The 20,728-nt window shown below is 36.6% G+C and overlaps 1 protein-coding gene across 1 annotated transcript in view; it reads left to right on the top strand.

The window, feature by feature from the left end:
- The window catches only part of DNAAF5 (dynein axonemal assembly factor 5), a 32,079-nt gene that overhangs the window by 818 nt on the left and 10,533 nt on the right, over positions 1–20,728 (top strand). Inside the window, exons 2-9 of the mRNA XM_052772368.1 lie at positions 190–374; positions 1,218–1,342; positions 1,799–1,914; positions 5,981–6,213; positions 9,746–9,958; positions 12,102–12,245; positions 17,208–17,376; positions 19,981–20,128. Coding sequence (XP_052628328.1) covers positions 190–374; positions 1,218–1,342; positions 1,799–1,914; positions 5,981–6,213; positions 9,746–9,958; positions 12,102–12,245; positions 17,208–17,376; positions 19,981–20,128 — 1,333 coding nt within the window. The remainder of the gene's footprint in view (positions 1–189; positions 375–1,217; positions 1,343–1,798; positions 1,915–5,980; positions 6,214–9,745; positions 9,959–12,101; positions 12,246–17,207; positions 17,377–19,980; positions 20,129–20,728) is intronic.

Raw genomic sequence — 20,728 nt, 5'->3', positions numbered from 1 at the left:
GGGGTTAGGGGAGCCCATGTGGGCTAATGTTCAGCTTTAATATAGTATAAAGTTAAATTTGCATGCCACATAAATGCAGCGACATTCATCAGGCTGCTGTTCGTAGTGTTACGGATGTCATGTTGCTCAAGATCTGTCACCCATGTAGAGGAAAGCATGTCTGAAGTTTCTGTCTCTCTGCCCTAACAGAGCACTTCCATATGCAGTCAGAATCTCTGATAAAACCCTTAATGCAAACAATTTCGCACCAGCACTACAGAGTTCGTGTTGATGTAATTCAGGCTACTGGAGCAGTGATACAGTTTGGAAATGGAAAGTCTGTGGATGATGTTCTGTCTCATCTGGCCCAGCGATTATTTGACGAGATTCCCAAGGTGTGCCTTTTTTTTTTTTTTTTTTTTTTTTCCCCTGGATTTACTTTAAATCTGCTTTGGGGTGGTTTTTTTGGTGTTTCCTCGCCCCCCGCAACTTTCAGGTTTCATTCATTCAGTTGAGATATGTAAATATGTCACATACAGGCTTTGCCAACTGAAAGCTATCCAAAACCAAGGCTGGTGACCTATTCAGCTGCTGTCTAATTCTGCAGGCTGTTGAAGTTTGTAGGCACCTTTTTATTTTAATGGGTGCCTTCAATTCTGTCTTAAATTCTTCTGTCAAATCTCTGGGACTTGATTCTATGGCCTTTTCAGATGCTTAATAAACACTTATGGTATTGGTCCCTTGATAAGGTGCAACTGAGGCAGTAATTTTAAAATGTGTAACTTAATCATAACTAAAATATTTTGATTACTGAGTGGGTGTATTCACATTATTTAATTCAGGCTTCCTTTATAGTGAACAGAGAAAACTGTTTTCTGGAGATGTGCTTGGAAAGCTTCAAATTCCAGAGAAATGTACATTTCTTACATTCTCAGAGGGAGATTAACCGTGAAAATTTAGAGTTTTCCGAGTTAGATCTGTATCTTGTCTTTCTCTCAGAGATGTGCTTTTGTGCAGCAAATAGTCTAAGATTTAACTAAGCCGGAGTGAGAACACAAGAGGGAGCATGATACCTTGCATGTTACTTAAGATGCTTGCTGCAAGTGAGGAAATCCTGGGTTCTTGTAATTTCTTGAGACCCTTGATGCAGTTTACCAAGTCTTATATACTGGAAGCAAATTTTTTTTTTCCTAGTATTTTCCTGACATATTTAAAATAGTCTTTTTGTATCCATGTAGGTTCGGCACGCTGTAACAACTGTCATTGGAGAATGGTTGTTGCACCTACAAGACAGATACTCGTATTTTCACAAGTTGATCCCTTTGTTACTTGGCAGCTTTACTGATGAAATTCCTGAAAATACGTAAGCAGAACACGTTTTTTGGGTTTTTTCTTTTCTTTTTTCGTTCCCCCTAAATAGTCTTCATACATGGAAATGTTTCTATGTTTATAGATGTATTACCTGGAGGAGAAAAACCCACATTAACACATTTGTTTGTTTGTTTTCTCTTAAACCTGAAATGATAGCATTATCTTCGTTAACTTTTGTTATATTGCCCTTTTATGATACCTTCAAGTAAGTATGAGAGAGATGAAGACAGAGAGGTAGACAGAGACAGAATTATCCTTTGGAATGGGTGACCTCTGTCCACTGAGTACAAAAGAAGCACAAACTCTCAACTATATGCCTAGGTTAAATGGCAGGAATGCTTCCCATCCTTCCAGCTGAATTTAAGAAGTCAGATTTTCTGGAAGTCTCATTTTAAAATGTTTTTCTTTTGGGGGCATGATGGTATAAAACTCTTTATTTTATGTCTAGGAAACTGGCTTGGACTTATTGGGAAAAGATAGGCTTGCAGTGGGAGAAAGAGAATGAAGAAGATCTGAAGGATAAGATGGATTTTAGTGTTTCACCATCTCATTATCCCAAAGGAGGTAAGTGTTGCACTGAAAGGGGTTTTTACTTCCTGAATAATCCCTGAGAGCTGCAGTGCAGTGATGACAGCTGAGTAGGATGTGTAATATTCATTATAAGTTGTAATATTAGTTAATGTATAGGGGTAGCATATATACATACAAAAAAATATAGCGTATATAAAAGTATTTATTTATATTAAATTTAAAATTAAAAAAACATTTGTTCAGTAGCTACATTCATTTTTTCCATTAATCCCAAAATGTATTTTGGAGAAAGAGTAAATGAAAATGCTTGTGCTGAAAAAGAGGTAAAGCAGTGCTGCAGAAGCAGCAGAAAGTTGTCCATTAGCCAACAGCCAGGTGGAGAATGCGCATAGAGATGACCAGAAGGGAAGGCAGGGTTGAAGAACCTGTGAGCTGAGTCCCTGAATAATGAGAACTAGACACAGCATTAATGATCCACAGAATTGGCATGGAAGAAAAATTTGCAGTGAAATGATTTCAGATGTCTTTGTGAGACACTGGGATGCTAACTAAAATCTGCCAGTGTACATGAAGAATGCGGGAATAGAAACAATAATTTCCTTTATTATATACAAAAAACAAGATATGCAGCATGGTTAGATTACTTTTTAGTACCATTTATAGGTAGCTTTAAAACGTTATGTTTGCAGTAGCTTGAAGCTTGTTTCCTGTCTCAGGTTCATAAAGTTAATGTTTAAAAATATGCATATGGGTGTTGGTAAGAGAGAGGGTTTAAATGGGTCATTTATTGATTTCTATACTCATATTTAACAGAACAAAAACTCTTGGTGTGAAAGAACAGGTTCATGCTTGACTCGTGCCTACGTGACAATCACATCACAGAATACCCAGCAGCAAAATCCTTTCAATGACGGTGGCTTCCGGAGTCCTTTCTTCTTTGAAATTACACTTTTTTTTTAACCCCCTTTAAAGTTATTTTACTCAGTAATGCTTGAATGAAAGGGGAAGCACTTCATAATGGTGACTGGTTTGACAGAACTGTTTAGCTTTGAAGACAGGCAAGTTGATCTGTTATCCTTTCCAATTTTTTTTTCTTTCTTCCTTATTTTATATATAATATTACCTCAGGGGTTTGTAAATGGTAAAGAATGCTTTTACTTCCACTAGTGATGGCAGAAACATATTTCTTTCTTTGGCAGTCAGAGAATTTTTTAACAGGCATAAACTCATGAAGTTGAGTGTCTAAGCTCCAGTCACTTATTTTGCAATGACCATGATAGAGTGAAGGTCATAAAGGGCTTCACATGCTAGTCCTTGAAAAAGTTGTTACCATTTATGTTGCTAATATTGGTATCTTATTCAGTTTTCTCTAGGTGTGTGTTGGGTTTTGTGTGTATGTACACTGTTTTGTTGTTTGGGTTTGTTTGGGGGTTTTTTTGGTTTTTTGTTTTTTTTTTTTTTAGAAAGGGACACCTATCAGTTACTTCATAATTAAATGACATGTACCTCCGAAATAATCTTCTTAGCACAATAAATATGCTCCATGAATTTGGGCAACTTTCCAGCCCTGCAATTAATTGACTTTTCCTGTATCTTGCTTGGTAGAATGATGCAGTTAAGGCTTGAATGTGACATACGTGTACACACACACACACAAACACGTAACTAAAGAATATTTTAAAGAAATGTCCTGGTAATTTTGGACTCGAGTCCCAAATTAACAGTGACTTTAAGATATAATTTCCTCCTGCTTATCTTTACTTCCAAATTGTATGTCTTATTAACAGTCAGGCTTTATGTGACAAAAGAGAAGAAAAATGAGAGGAAAGGATGATTGGCTACCTAATCTTACAGATAAGAAACTTTATCAGAGATGCTAGTATACCTTAGTTTCAAGTAATAATTTGTGGTGTCCTGCCACAGACTGTATATGGGTGAGTTGTTATTATGTGTGTCATTCCCCTCCACAAACATTTGTATTTTTTTTTTAATATGGTAAATATGTATTTTAACACTTTGTTGCCCTTTCTTCTGACTTATTTAATGTACTGGAATATCTTTTTACAACTGTGAGTTTATAGTACATTTTACTTGCCTATCTTTGTCCTACTGTTAAGATAATGGACCTGACATATGAGCCCCGCTGTGCTTTGATCTCACGATGACAGATATTGCAGGTCAGAGGAAGAGTAGAGTTAGACCTCATACCTGGTGTCATCCAACCAACCAAATAGCTTTCTGTTGAGCAACAGCAATCATTGCCTTAGGATACAGGTGCAGACAGTTTATAGCAGGGAAGTCTTTGACAGGAGTAGCTACAGGGATAAATGCCTGCATTTGAACATCTGAAATGAAGGAGCTGCTGATAAAGGATGGTCCAAATTCTTTAAGCAAAATTATGCCTCAGGTTGAATAGGATGCCAGTTTGTATTTGCTGTCTCAAGTTGATTTCTTTATTTGACCTTTTGCTATTCATTGTCAGTTTTCATAATCCAAAATGTTATCCTTCATTGACAAAAGAAGCAGTAATTCATGTCCTGATGCTTGAATTTCTGCCCCCCCCCCCCCTTACTCTAGGTATTTCGTAGGCATTTCTATAAGCCTTTTGTATTCTTCAGACCATTTACTTTAGTCTGTTTTCCTTTTAGCATTTGTAGTTACACGGGCCAATGCAGGAAAATATCCTGAGACAACTCGGTCATTTCCTTTCTGAGCCTTTACAGGAGAACTCTGTACCAGAAATGAAAAATGCACTTGCACAGTCAATGTTTTTTGACACCTCATAATGAATAATGTTTAATTCTTAAAACAGTATGTGAACATAGTGTGTGGCAATTATAAGATGGTGGTTCTCAGAGAACAACTTTTCAGATTTTGTTTGTATAAGCATGTACAATGTAAAGGAAAAAAATCTGGCTGTGGAGAAAGTCACTAAAAAGTTTATTGCAGTTCTTTGGAAAGCGCTGTCATAGCTTTATGAGTAAAGTACAGAAATGGAGGTTTGATAGTTGCTTGTGGTATTGGTCAAATTGCTTCTCTGAGTCTTAGTCATTTATAAATGAGCTAAGATGTAAATTTGATGATTACCAAGACAGGACAGTAAGTATTTGTTGAGGAAGGTAAGTTTATTAGTTCTCTAGAAGTCTGCATCTTTTATTGAGGTAGGGAATATGTGTTTATAACACTTTGGGGTTTTCCTTAAAAACAAAAGATAACAACAAAACCCCACTTTTCCACAAGGTCTTTACAAATTAAATTCAATCTAAAAAAAAAAAAAAAATTCCCCTCCCCAACTCCTGTATAATCTTTCATACTATTTTGAAATGTGTTATTTAATATAAAAAGCAGACAACGATTGAAGAGGCACATCAGTGAGCCCCTTTTCCTGAAAAGGCCGTAGCAAAGAGATCATATAATAGCTGTGATTTTTAAAATGCTATCAATTTGCTTGGCCTGATCTATTGCACAGCACTTGTACAAGTCATAGTACCTTTTCTACTTTTAATTTTCTAGACACATTTTTAACCTTTTCCTTTAGAGGGTACAACTGACATTGTCTGTTTTACTGCAGGTCATGTCCCCTGTACTATTTGTGACTTCTACCTTTCTTTCCCCCTCCAAATTATATTTAACTCAGTGATACCACAACGTTTGCATGCGAAAGTCTTTCTTCCATTTTATCTCTCTGTTGTGTGTTTCAGTTTATTTTTTTAATGGGATTTGTGTTGCTATAAACATTAAAAGGAAATTATTAAGCTGTGTTTTCCGAAGTGGGTAGTGTCCCATATTCGTTTAAGTTCTCTTTCTCTTCCCCCTCTGTAAACATTTTAAAACATGTAATCTAAATCACCATCCAGTAATAAATACGTAAATATTCAGAGAGCTGTGTAGAGTTTAAATTCTGCAATACATATTAAAGAATGCAACTTGCGCAGGTAAATTCCTCAGCAGCATTTGACATTTTTTTTTCCATGCTGAAGCAGACACCCATAGCTCTTACCTTGGAGCATTTAAAATTTTCTAAAGATTAATGTGCATTGGCTTTTGCTTTGATACTTCTTTTTGTTTTGTTTTTGTTTGTTTGCTTGTTTTCTTCTAGTGACTCGACCAGGACTAGGTTGTCGGGAACTTGTGTCAAGAAACCTCTCCAAAATTCTTCCAGGTCTCTGTCATGATATAACAGACTGGGTTGAAAGCACAAGAATAAAAGCATCCCAGCTTCTGTATACGTTATTGCTACATGCAGAGGATCACATAACACAACACATGGAGCTACTGCTTAGAACTTTATACCAGGCATGCTTGGATGAAGAAAGCGATGTGGTTAAAAATGTAAGTTTAATCTTTTTAAGTATCTATTGTACACTGAATAAAGACCCTATCCTTAGAGTCCCGAGTCCTTCTTCTGATGGTTGACCTTACCTTAGGTCACTGGAGATTGCCCATGACTGAAGGATCAGGCTCAGGTTTTTATGGATGTTAAAAACATACGAACATTATACTTACTGTCGTGGTTTAACCCCAGCCAGCAACTAAGCACCACACAGCCACTCACTCACTCCCCCCTACCCAGTGGGATGGAGGAGAGAATCGGGAAGAAAAAAAAGTAAAACTCATGGGTTGAGATAAAGGTAGTTTAATAGGACAGAAAGGAAGAAAATAATAATTATAACAATAATAAAATGACAATAATAATAAAAGGATTTGAATATACAGAACAAGTGATGCACAATGCAATTGCTCACCACTTGCCGACCAATGCCCAGTCAGTTCCCGAGCAGCGATCCCACCCCCCAGGCCAACTCCCCCAGTTTTTATACTGGGCATGACATGACATGGTGTGGAATACCCCTTTGGCCAGTTTGGGTCAGCTGTCCTGGCTGTGCCCCCTCCCAACTTCTTGTGCCCCTCCAGCCGCCTTGTTGGCTGGGCATCAGAAGCTGAAAAATCCTTGACTTGGTATAAACACTACTTAGCAACAACTGAAGACATCAGTGTGTTATCAACATTCTTCTCGTACTAAATCCAAAACATAACACTATACCAGCTACTAGAAAGAAAATTAACTCTATTCCAGCTGAAACCAGGACGCTTACTCTCTTACTATGTTAAAATAAATGTATTCTTGTATTACTGGTATGAAGACCAATAGTAAAGTTATTTAAGTACTGTTTAGTTTATATGCCAACCCCATGAAGCATTGATAATGATCTCTCTAAAAATCATAAGCAGTGGATTAAAGTATAAAAGCCTTGCGGCAACAAATTCAATTTAAAAAAATGTGTAGGTCGTGCCCTTTCAAGTTAATTTCATTTATCTCTCCCTGCTGCATAATTCAACCATAATTCCGATCAAATATTGAGGTATGTTTATTCCATGTGATATCCATATTCAATGTTTGAATACTTGACTTAATGCTTGTAAAATGCCTTTTTTTTTTTTTAATGTGTTTTTGTGAGGAATAATTAGTATTAGTATCGATGCTCTCAACACTTTGATCAACAATAAATCAATAAAACAGATATAGCTGAAGACAGATAAATTTGGCAGAAGATAGACAGCTGATACAAATGTTTTTACAATTTTAGGATAAAATCTTCTGTTCATGTTTCTATACAAGGAAGAGAACATATGTATAACAAAAAAAAAATCCACGTAACTTACTTTAGAGCTACAAATTTTATTGCTTTGGGAAATTGGAAGAATGTGTTCTGCTTACTGGACGCAAGTAGTCCAACCAATGTCAGAAAAGTTGATTTCCTAAATCAGGCTTTTCTTTAAGTTCCTGCTATCAGTTGAGCTGTACAGAGCGTGAAATCCATTTCTGAAATTATCCTTTTTCTTCTTTTTTTTTTTCCTGCAATTTGTTGTTGTCTTTAGTCTTTCTTAGTAATACTTGTCTCTCTCCCTTAATTTTTCCTGAGTTGTTCCTCCCCTCCCCCAATTCCTACTCTGTTATCCCCTTCTAGCTATTCCACCCCCATTTCAGAACCAGCATCTGACCTTTACGCCATATTGCTTTACAGTGAGATTGAGCTTGTAAACTAAGCCAGTCACACGCCAATCAATAGTAGACAGAAGTAAACCTGGAATACTGTCAGAAGGCATCTCGTTGTTTCAAAAAGGGGTATACAGGCCTTAGGAAATCAATGTCCCAGGATTGAAGTAAGAGATATGCCACTGCGGGTATGCAGCTTTTCAAGTTACTCAGTGCTGGTATAAAATATATACGAAAACTTAAATAATTAGAAGAATAAACCCATGCAGCACTGCTGTTCTCATCAAATTTCCTATCTAGTGCTTGTTGCTATAAATATAAATTCAAAAGTATGTGTTCAAGCAACACATAGGTTTTTTCCCTTGCCTTTTTTTGACCATATTTGTCTCTTTCTTAGAATTCAACCACTAATCTTCTCGCAGGTACTTCCAAGGGATTTATTCCCAGTTAGATGTTTCTGTATTTAATTTTACTCTTCCTTGTGCCAAAATTTAAGATTCAGCAACTTCTGTTTGTGAATGCCTTTTATGTCCTTAGTGATGCTGCTTCTCAGGGTACTGTGATTATCTTCTCTATTGTTTGTCACTGTAGAACCCATTTCAGAGCAGCCACCAACTTGGAAAATGTACATGTCTTTCTCCAGCCTAATAATACCAAAGGTGATGTATAAAAGACCAGGTGGTCTCTTACCCTTTTTTCTTTTTTTTTATTTTCTTTTTGTCCTTTTTCACCTGTTAAAATGAGTAGATAAATTGATCCATATAAACGTATCAATTCGTATTTTTGAACTGTTTAATTGTATTGTCCTTTTCCAGTTTTCAGAGCACTAAGTCTTTTTCTTTCTCTATGGCAAATATGGAGGAGGACAGGGTTCACATCTACATAGTGTGTTATAACTGTTTTGAGTCTTCACCCTTGTGACAAGAAATAGCTATATATAGTGCAGATTTAAACTACAGAATTCATGGCTGCATGCTTCCATTGAGACTAAAAATAGGATGGTTCAGGTATTAATTAAGTGCAGTTAAAAATCCACGGCTAAATCACTAGACTAAAAATTATATACAAAGGGAAATAAGCTTACATGTTTGGGGAAATGAGCCAGCCATTAAATAAATGGGTTAGGAAGAAATGTTCGTGTTGCACAGGTAATGGTGCAGTAGTTGACTATGTCTTTATTCATGCACCTGATTGTAAATATTGGGCATCAGTCAGGGAGTGAGCTCTGGTGTGATGATGTTTCATGTGGAATACAACATACCGATATGTCTGCTAGGCAGAGATGGGATCAGAGTGTGAGTATCATGGGGAACGCATAGTAATTTAAGCCTTTTCAGTTAGAGAAGTAAGAGATTGAAAGCAGTGAGCAGTTCCCCCATGGCAGTGCTTCCACACTACACCAGACCTGTAATGTCAGTGTCAAAATATAGTACAATAACAAAAAAATTCCTCTTTCAGGGTTTCATTGTTGTTGCTTTTAATAGATGGGTGGTGGGTGCATTAAGACTATGCGTCAGAGCAGCATTTGCAGGGCAAAATGCTAAACCACTAAATCTCGTTATTCTAAACTGGTGGCTTTATTACACTGAGAGTTTTACACTTCATTTCTGTGCATTACTTTCTCATGGAAGTTCATCTGATGCTGAGAAGAGTGCTTGCATGCCTTATTATGTGCTTGCTGAACACATGTCAAGAAAATTTCTTCATGCATATAATCATTACTGAGTGAGTGGAAAAGTCCTACAAGGCAACTGCTGAAGCATTTAAAATAACAGCTGGAATCATAAAAAGAAAAAGCCTGTGATATGTTGAATGGTCTCTGTGTTTTCAGGAAAATCCTCAAGTTATTCCTGTTCTTTTTTTCAGTGTGTGAAAGCAGCAGAATTGATTGGAACGTTCGTCAGCCCTAAGGTGTCATTGAGATTAATCACATCAGCCTTTGGGAAGACACCTAAGCCATCTTGTGTAATGGTTCTAACTGCTGTGATTCGAGGTAGCCCAAAAGAAATCTTACAGCCTCATTTGACTGATCTTGGCAACACACTGTCACAAGCTGGAGTTTGTCAACGATCTGAAGAGGTAAGGCTAACTGGAAAATACACAGCAGACCAAAGTTTTAGACCGTGGTGTTCTCAACTTATTTTTTCCCTTGTTCTCCCTGAATGCTCCCATTCCTATCCCTCCCTTGCACATCTACCTCACCCTATCTCAGGATATAGTTGTGGACATGTGTCTGAGACAAAACAGGAGCTTCGCTACCCTCCCTGGGCCATGTTGTGGTCTCCTGGTCAAATCTGCTGTTCCCCAAAACTTGCTAGCAGTCCATTGTCTCAGCAGATGTGGGCTCAAGTTTGAGAACTGCTGTAAGAGGCTTCAGATACTGGGAGGAAAATGAAAAGGCATGACAGGGAGAGGAGAAGCTGTTTGGTATGTACTGTACTGATAGAGGACTACCTTGGCTGATCCAGAGGCAGAATTTAACCCGTGTTTTGACATGCCTTGTGTTCACAATCCAAACAAGATCGTGTATTTTGATCCTCATCAGTAAAAATGATCAAAAACTTTTCACGGTCCATAGTAATTGGTTTGTCAGGTTTCCCAAGAAAGATTCCTTCTTAATTATTTTTGGTTTTTATCATTATTATTATTATTCTCCATTTTAAAACAAAGGTACCAGTGCTCTTACGTGTATGTTTAGGAGCATGCTTTGTAAACTGTTGGGCCTGGTCACTTCTCTTTAAGTCTTTAAGTGAGAATCTAGGAGGAAGACCTTTATAAATTAGAAATTTGCTTTCAAGTGTACCCTTAACTAACAGCTGAGCCTGAAGACCATTTTCATTTTAGCATTTGAAGAATGTTCATCGATTGCTATATAAGGAGGTGAGAGATTCTCTTCAGTGTGGAATGGAGATTTTTAACTTCCAGGATTTTTTTTTTTTCCCCCCTTCAGTTGCTCAGATGTGGAAACAGATCTGTTAGAGATGCACAGGAAGAATCCCTACAATTTCCCTCACAAATGGAATTCTAGCTTTCATTCCACCAAAAGTTTGTCAGGCCTCTGCTCTTAAGATGACCAAAAAAGGGCCAGTGCTGTGCCTTCAGGAAACTGACTTTATGTTGGATGCAGACTTCCCTTTAAAACAGTTATTCATGACTGAATCTAGCATAATTGTCTTTTCAAGTCAATGTAAGAAATACGTTTGAAGTTCTTCCCTCATTAAGTTTCTTCCCTAATGGAATATGTACCAGTGATGCAGTAATTAACCTTAATCTCCATGAAGCCTGTGATGATTAGGAACTCATATAACTGGAAGCACTATAACCTGATTGTTCAAATAACAATCCCCTGAAGTATATCTGCAAGATTACTATGAAGTCTTAAGCTTACCACTTCAATTTGGCATTAGATACAGCAGACACATTCATCTGCAACTGAAACATTTGGTGGTATTGTTCTAGCCTTTGGCGCTGGAAAACAATCTTTCTCTATTTTAATAGCGAACGCTGCATAGACACTGTTTAGCTAAGGATGGACCATGTCCATGAGATTAATAGCATTTATAGCTAACCTATTCCTAGACTTTTTCCTAGACTTGCTTTATTTTTCAGAAGTAAACTTGTAACTATGGCCCCTTCTGTTCGTTCAGTGTAATCTGACAGCTTCATGGAATGTCTGATGAACTTTATCATGTCAGTTAGTTTGCAATAACTTCTAATATTGACTTCAACTGCTATCAGTTGAATGAAGGTAACATGTTATGTTGCATCGAATGAGATAGATTGGCTAAGATAAAAGCAGATGCTCAGGTTTTCTTGGTTTATGTATTTAACCATTATTGTTCCATTCAAAATAGTCAAACATAGAATATTTGAAAAAGTTGTAACAAATATATTATTAACTAACAAATTGCACTTCAGAGTGTGAAATGCTTTGATGTTTTTATTCACAGTGGAGCAATTGTGTGAAAAAGAGCAAAGTCATTTATTTTGTTAACAGGACAAGGTAAATACAAACAGTGTGGGAAGAAGATTATCTTTTATTCTATAAAAAGAAGAATGTAGGTAATCAAAAGAACTAACAGGAAATTATCAGTATGTTACCAATTTAGGGGATTATACAGTGCTCAGATTTTATTATTGTCATTTCCCATATCTCTCCTTTAAAAATAATGTTACGTTTTCTAACAAAACATAATAAATTTATGCTTTTATTAAAAAATAGGTCTTTTATATGGAGCAGTTGCTTTATTGTGTGCAAGCATTGATTGAAGTATGCCAGGAAGACTGCAAAGAAATTAGCTTCCAGCTAATGAAAGTTTTGGTGACAATAATGGCGATACCATGTTCTCAGCACCTTAAAGAAAAGGTAAACTATGAGCTGGTTTAATATTTTGTTGTGGTTCTGATTTTTACTATTGATACGACGCTTTGTCTGAACAGAGCCATAATTATTTGTCTTGCTGTTAGGTTGAAACCACAGAAATCCTTAACTAAAAGCTCATCCACAAAGATTGGTGAAGTTTGAAATTATTTGGTGTTGCATGACCTTGACTGTACCCTCTGTCTGTCTCCTCATCTTTTTCTATAGCTGAAATTACTTTGGGTTTAGCCTGTTTAAAACAGATAAAGGCAATTTCTCCAGAAGAATAAATCATTAAAATCTTATTATGTAAGAGCTAAGAACTTGTACAATACTACTAGTTTTGTTTGGGGATTGCTTATTTTTCATCTGTACGCGCATGTGTGTATATAGGAATCTGTTTCAAAAAATTATATAGAATTATAATAGTTAAACATTTAGATATACATATAACTTCAAATTCATCAGATTCACTCTTAGAATGAAAGAAGCATGAGGGAATACTTGGATTCTGTGTTTAGTCATAAAAGTGTTCTGCAAAGATCTATCCCTGTGGCACTGTTCTGATGGTTAGTTAATATTTAGAAGTCACTATGAAGGCTGAAAGATCTATGAATGTTATAATTTGTTAGGCAAAATATTGATATTTCTGCTTTGCCAGATCACAGTTCATAGTTGTTAGGTGCTACATCTATTTCCAGACAACAGTTTGAAGATCTCAGTTTAATGTTGAATCCGGCAAATCCACAGGGCTGTAATTAAGATTAGCAGCAACAGAGACTGGGGTCTTATAGGTTATTTCTTTTATGGAACTGGAAGACAGGGTTGTGCTAGGGTTAGGGTGGGACTAAAATTGAGGTTAAAGTCTAGGGCAACAGTGGTGCCAGAAGAGCTGAATGTACTGTTGCATCTTGCAAGCACTATAAGACTACAATGTACACTGATGTTTCTAAGGCAAATATTAGCTCCTACATAGGTGTGGTCTGCAGAAATCTGGTTAATATCTGAGTTTGGCTGACGTAACAGGAAAGGATATTACTCAGGTAAGAAACTTAGGAGTTGGCCTTATTGCTACATCTTGTAAGGCTTGTTCATGGGCTGTGGGCTCTATCAGTGGGGACTAATGGCTTGTGGCTAGTCCAAGGTTGTGCGTCTTTTACTGTACATACTGTATATGATTAATACCAGAATTAAGTTTGGAGTTGGGTTTACAATTTGGGACAGCAGATCCTGGATAACTATGTTTCTTCATAATTTTGGTTGAAGGCCCATAGAGTTAGAATATGTGCTGGTTCTGAGAAGGGCCCTAGAATTCGGTTTTATTTTATGGCCCAAAACACCCAGTATGGGGTCTGTAGGCTATAGTTACAACTAGATTTTTTCTTTTTTTTTGTTTTTTTAAAGTGTGGTTCGATTAGGTTTCAGAATAGATGGCTTGAAGTACATTACTGGAGCATGGGAATCTCACAGTTGGATGAAGGCTGCCATTGGCCTAGAAGAACACTTTACTTGGGTGGGTATTAATCACTGGGCCATGGTTTAGGTAAAGTTTTGGGACAGGAGGTGTTCAAGGGTTTATGCTTGTTGCTGGATTCTGCAAAGCCTAGGGCATCCTGTTGGTGCTGGTTGAACTGTTGATGCTTACTTTTTAGGTGGATGTAAGTCACTGGATTATTGTTAATGTTAGGTTATACACAGGAGCACGCAAGTGGCCAGGAAAAACTTGAATTTATTTTCTGACTATTAAAGAACAATTCACCTATAGATCAAAACTATTAGCCTTAAAAAAATGATAGTTTCATAATCAATTTTTTTATCTTTAGACAAATATCAGACTGATTTTACAGTAGTTGACCTTTTTACCTCCCCACCAGAACCAAAAGTTTAAATGTTGCAGGAATCCTTTAAAATCAAGGACATCTGTAGATGCCCTGATAATAGATGAGCTTTTTTGGCTAAACATTATCTCACCCCCTTATTTCTCTCTTGCCCTTTCTTCCCCAGCTAAATATCAAATAAATCAGCAAGCTGTCCTTGTGTAGTACAATTGTGACCTATCCAAGTTGTCTTTTTTCAAACGTGTGCATTAAATGCAATGGCTATTCTACTTCCTTTTCACTTGCTCCCAGGCATGGTATTCCAAAGGCCTGCGTAGCATCAGCATTTATGGCCCCATAGCTGACAGGCTGCCTCCAAGAAGGCAGACACTTAGAAAACTGTTCTGAAAGAAGTAAAATAGAACAAAGCTTGAAACAAGTACTGAAAAGACTTCGCAGGTCAAAGAGATACAGCATGACGATGTCACGAGGGTGGGATTTGGGGGTGTGTGTGTGTTTTGATTTTGTTTTTTAACTAACAATCTGTCCAAGTAAGCCTTGGACAGATGGATCTGGTATGTTTTGCGGTATCTTGTCCGTTTAGCCCTACAATGATCTATAAAGCAATGTCCATTTAAAACCTTACAAATGCATACTCCTACAAAGAAAGCAGTTTCGTGGAGATAAATCCTGATTTTCATATACGGAGAAGTTAATCTCCCAAGATTATTAAAGGTTTAAGATGTTCCTGCAGTTACAGATGATTTTTACAGTTGACAGTACTTTGGATGAGAATCCTTTTTCTCATTAGCCTTTCTTTCAGCTAGACAGATAGAAAATCTGGCAATGAGGTTACATAATTGCAGTATTTCAAATTTGTCACAAAGACAAATATGGCTTAATTTATTTTTTTTTCCCTAGTTACTGACTATTCTAAAACCTCAAAGTGAGCTGTAGAACTTGCAGAAGGCAAGAAGTCCTTGTTAAGATAGCTTAAGGCCATATAGAACAAACGTATTACAGCTAGCTTTACAAGTATAAATTTGTTGTTCAGAAAAGAAGCCTGTATTCAGGATCAAAAGATTTTGAGTGTAAACATAAATTATTAAAAAATTTGCATTATAGAACTTCAGTTCAGGCTTTACTATAAGGGGACAGAAGATCACAGAGATAGCAGAGACCACAACTGTTGTGACCTGATTGTGAACACTCAGTCTTGCTTGATTTTTGGCCCCTTTGGTTTGTGTTCATCCGTGTTTCTGGTTGCTTAGGGCTAAGGAAAAAAATCAAGACCACCAACTGAGTACTTGGGTATCGTGATGAGAAGTATGTTTACAGCCCCAGATAGACTGAAGCCATATCAGTTGTTAGAGTCTGTTAAGCATGTATTGAGCTTGTCAGTGATTTAACTGGTGACCTAAAGATAAGATTTTGTTTCATTACCAGTAGCCTGTGCTATCTTGGCTTTTCTTTTGGCATGAAGATGATGTATCATTAAATTTGTTAGTTTTCAAATATGGGAAGGAAAATCACCTTTGCTGTTTTGTTTATTTTTTAACTGAGATACACTTCTTAATGAGAAGATATGCATTAGTCTATTGGCATATTTAATTTTTTTTTTTTTAAATTGTACTCTTGAAACTACTTGAAGAGTTTATTTTAAATCACCTGTGAACAATGTATTCTTTTGTATCTCTCTTTCAGTGGAAAAAAAAAATCTTGCAGATTGTGGTGGGATTAATAATGGAGAACAGTTTCTGTCTTGACACATTCTGTCATGTAAAATATTCCAATTAATTTACAGATAAATTAATATTTTACATGTAAGTTATTCTGAGTTGTTTTGGCTGGCTGGCAGAATGCTTCCAGAAAGGAGAAATCTATTGTGCTTGAGGCAGGCAAACCTTCTTTGAGTAACCTTTGTCCTTAGCAAATCCTGATTTTTTTATTTTTTTTTTCTTTTTAACCCCCCCCCCCCCCCCCCCCCCGAAATCTCATTTATTTTCTCCACATCTGGTACTTCCGTAATAACATCTTTGTCTGGCAAGTGATTAGTCTGTAAAATTCTAAAGGTCCTAGACATGTTTCAGCTACCTTGTGCGGTGAAGTTCAGCTTAAAAATACTAAGAATATGACTACAATTTGTAGTTCTACTGAACCAGTTAGAGTCAAATGATGTCACTCACAGTGCTGCACTACATCTTGCCCTGGTAGAACTGGCCATGCTGACAACATATGGTATTTCTCAGCGGGGTTTCTAACAGTGTCTTACTCCCCATTCTTGATTCACTGTCCACTGAAATCACCAAGACTATAGATGCTGCTTCCAGCATGCTTTTATATCTTCCTTAGAGAAGTTTTGTACCTCTGGTAGGAGTCTTCAGGAACTGTAAAAGCAAATTTTCCTTTGCTTTGAAATACATCTGCTACAAGTGATTAAGCAACTCTGTATATAGTTTCCTTGCCAAGCATCATCATGCCTGGAATTCATTTAGCAGTTCTTTTTACGTGTTTTATTTGTATGTGTTTTATTTGCCTGTCTCATGGAATAGTCTAAATGTAAATATGAAGAAGGTATTTCAAATGTAACAGTGAATTTTGGTACTTCTAAGCAACAGAAGTTGAGAATTTCAAAATGAACCTGCCCAGCTACTGTAAAGAGAAAGCATCTTGCATAATTAAAATGGGGGGGGGGTGGGGGGTGGAAATACCATGTCTTCTCTGAGCTGCTTTTTGGAATCTGCCATAGCCTGCTAGATGGGGACTGTGAGAAAATCCATCTATGTTAATGTTTTAAAGCATTCTTAAATTAAGGAAAAAAATCACTACATCTTTAAAACTAGTAAGAGCTTTTTTATGGTTAGGTTTTGGGTAGGTTTTCACATGGATTAGAGATTCTTTCATTTTGCTGTTACGTTGCTGTGTTCCTTATGATTTCATTTTGAAATTGGGACAAACTTTTCACTTTAAATAAAAGTTAATGGATGTAGTATAGGCAGACATTAAATATCAATCTTAATTGTCCAAGTAGAAACTATGGAAATCTTCTTGTGTCCCTTCTGTTCTTATAGTATAATTGTGAGTTTTAAAAGTTTTTCTTTTTTTAACATTGTTTCAGTTAAGATAAAGTATCCTGTCTCTGTTTTAACAGGTAGAGGAAACAATGTCTTCATTAGCTGAAGTTCAGCAGTTGGATAGTTTTCTTTATCTCTACAAACAGCATATGATTCAGCTTATGGAATGGGTTTCAGTATCATGTGATGATTGGACATGCTATTCTCCAGAAATATTACAGTTAGATGTCATCGCAACTCATTCAGGTACAACTTATTTAGTAGTTATAAAAAAAAAAAAAGAAGTAATAATCTCCACAGCCTGCAGACACATTGTGTTTTATAAGGAATAGTGTAATATTCAGAAACTTCACAAGAATATGATGGAAAGCAAAACCGAAAATGTTGAAGCTGCTCAAATTCCAAAACACTTCTCGGCTGCAAGGAGCATACTAAAAGCACTTATGTAAAAGTACACTTTCAGGTAAATGAAATAGGTAAGGATTATGGGGAGATGAACTGATATAGCTTATGTGTCCAGAAAATTTATCTTTTTTTTCCATCTATTCACTAGTTTTAGAAAAGATACTATCTTTCTATGCAAGCATTTCCTCACTTATGTTCTTCAACACATTGATGTGTATAGGTTAGTGAAACACTTTGGCATACATTTTGCCTAACTTCAGATCTGCACAGTGAACGTTCATTCCTCTGACGCAGCTGTCCAGATTGCATCTACAGGCAAGGGATGCAGTGACAGCCAGTTCTTTTCACCTAGACACCCATTTTAAGATGATTAAAATGGAAAGTCCTGGTTATTTGGTTTTTTCCTTTCTGTTAGTTAAAAAGGGGATGTACACAGATACTTCAGCTACAGGTGAAGTATTATTACTGCTACTGCAGATAGTTAAATGCGGACAAGTATGTTTTAAGGGACTGTATCTTCTGCATTTAATCCTTGAATCTTAAAAAAAGCCTCAACAAACCTATATGAAGCACCCACTTCCTGGTTTGTGCAGCAACCACCATAAGTACTTTTTCTTTTTTTCATCTGTGGAAAGAACAAAATGTTTTCAGTGCGAGAACTGAGGGGGCAACTTTTCTGTATATTTGTGCTCCCCTTTGCATGACTGAGGGACTTCCAGACAGTTGTTTCTGTTTTCCTTAATGCTAAATAAATCATAAAATGTCTGGGCAAACATTTTGGCTTGCACCCAACACCGGTAATATGCTATTGTCTGTGTTTTCTGTCTGACACAGCAGCTCCTAGAGCTATTTTTTTTTCTTTCTTTTCATTCCCACACATAATGTTGTTTTTAATCAAATGAATCAGGTTTACTAATTTCAAATTTCTGTTTTTACTGTTTTTCAGGAACGTATGCTTAAGCTGAAATTAGCAATGTAGTTAATTTTGTTTATTTTCCATCTGTTGAATTTGCTGTTATCAGTTTGATATAATGGTAGTATCTTTTCAATGTCTCAGAACTCATATGAAGCAATGTATTTTGAATAAATGCTGTGAAAATAGAGACCTATTTGTTGGCACAGAAATTTAGCAAACTGCAGTTCAACACCCTGTATTTCTTCAGTCTAGACAGTGGAGATTTGGGGGGGGAGTGTATTATTATTTTAAACGTTAAATTTCCAGATATTATTAAATGCTATTGAATTTGTTTTGGAATCTTGAATACTTCAATCTGTCTATTCCGTGTGTGAGGAATATTCTTGTCATCAGAAATACCAGTGTTGTGTCTCCTTCTGGGAGGACTTTCTGAGTGACTGGAGTTGAACAGAATGTGTTTCACAAGGATGCAAAGCTGAAGAAGTTCCTAGAGGAAAGTGGCTTATTGCAAACATAGAGCAGAAAGAGCATTCTATGGCAAGAAGCTTGCAGAATAAAGCATGTGTATAGCCTATCTGTATTGTTCCTTTTTAAAACCACGCAGATGTTAATCATTATCAAGGAGAAAGGCACAAACTTCTTCTGTTTTGGGAAAATAATTTCTTCAAATGTTGGGATAACAGCTCAGGGGGGGTTCTTTCTTTATTTTTTAGTGGTGAAAACAGAATTCATCATAGGATGTGAAAATGTTAACAAACTAGAGAATGAATTTGGAAAATATTTTTATTGCAAATAGCTTCTGAAATTCATCGTATTTTAGATTCTCTTGTAAAATGCAGATAAGCGCTATTTAAACATGGAGAAAGAATACTGCTGCAATAATTCTATTATCCAAGTTTTGAGGCTGACCCTTTCAAACGTGCCCTTTCCTGTGCCTCTGGGAGTCATGAACATCTTTCCTTGAATGCTGCACATGGAAAAACTTCAAAGAAGAAAAAAGCATAGTTAATGCTGCTGTTTGGAGTGGTGTCATGGTCATACCAGATTCAGTATAATTTTTCATTAAGTTCAATAAAACCAAAACTTTGTGCATAGCCTCAAGCTTTCAGAGCTACGTCGTGAACAGCATTAATCCCCTGCCCCGCACAAATGCATTAGTCCCCCCAAAATGTCATCTTGTACCGTTGGTCCCAGCAGCTAGTGGATGTCATTGGTACGTCCATGCTACATAATGCAGTGTAGTACAGTAATACCAAGCTGGCTAAATGAGATGTAAACTCATCTTCAGGGAGCACCATGCTGCCATGGTGAAGACTGTGGGTACCTGAGCCCATGGAGAGTTAGCTTGGGTATTTGTACACCACCTAATACAATGTAACATGGATACATCAACAGCTGCCATGCAAGAGTGGAGAGTTAAGTACTGTTTTAATACCAGGCATATTACAAATTCTAATACACTCACATATTAAACATCTAAATAGAACTTATTAGGACTCTGAAATAAGTCTTACATGTTTATTTTCTAGGTCCTGTCATAGGTGAAGCTCTAAATAACTTTATTCTCATTCTTACGGCGTGTCTTCAGCCAAACAAAGATCCCCAGATGCGGTTAAAACTTTTCACTGTTTTATCACAGTTGCTCCAGAAAGCAAGTGAAACTGTCAATTCTCAGGGGTAAGTAGAGTTCTAATTTCACACAGCTGTTTGAACACTACCATGGCATTAAAAAGTAATGACCATGGTAGTTATTTAACCCCTATAATTGTGTCCATGTTAGCATGTCTGGCAGAGGAAAGACTTTCCCACCATCTTCTACAGCATATTTTTCTTGCTGTATTTTTTAACAATGCTTGGAAGGGTGGAGTGCAATAATTTAAAAAAAAAATAAATAAATAGAAGTTTGGACTTCCTCCACTGTAGTCTTCCTACCTCTGCCACTGTGGAGAATTAAAATGGATGTCATGCAGATCTGGATAGTTTTCAAAAAATAAAGAGCTATAGTTGGAAAGAATACATGTTTGAAAGCTAAAATGGGGATTCTTAAGAAAGAAATGGGGGGGGGGTTACTTGTGTTTTGGTTTTTTCTTTTCCTCCCAGCCAACTCCTAAATCCTTAAACTTTGCCTGTAGTCATTGTAAGGAAACAATAAAACACCCCCAAAAATGGGCATCTAAAAATGCCCATGATATAGCATGGTGTTTAAAAAGCATTAAACTAAATGTTTGATAAGGAATTATTATTACTCTCAGTGACTGAAGATGGAAGTCTCCTGTT

The sequence above is a fragment of the Harpia harpyja genome, chromosome 21 (genome assembly GCF_026419915.1).
Source record: "Harpia harpyja isolate bHarHar1 chromosome 21, bHarHar1 primary haplotype, whole genome shotgun sequence".
Lineage (NCBI taxonomy): Eukaryota > Metazoa > Chordata > Aves > Accipitriformes > Accipitridae > Harpia > Harpia harpyja.
This window is presented reverse-complemented; position numbering and strand designations above follow the sequence as displayed.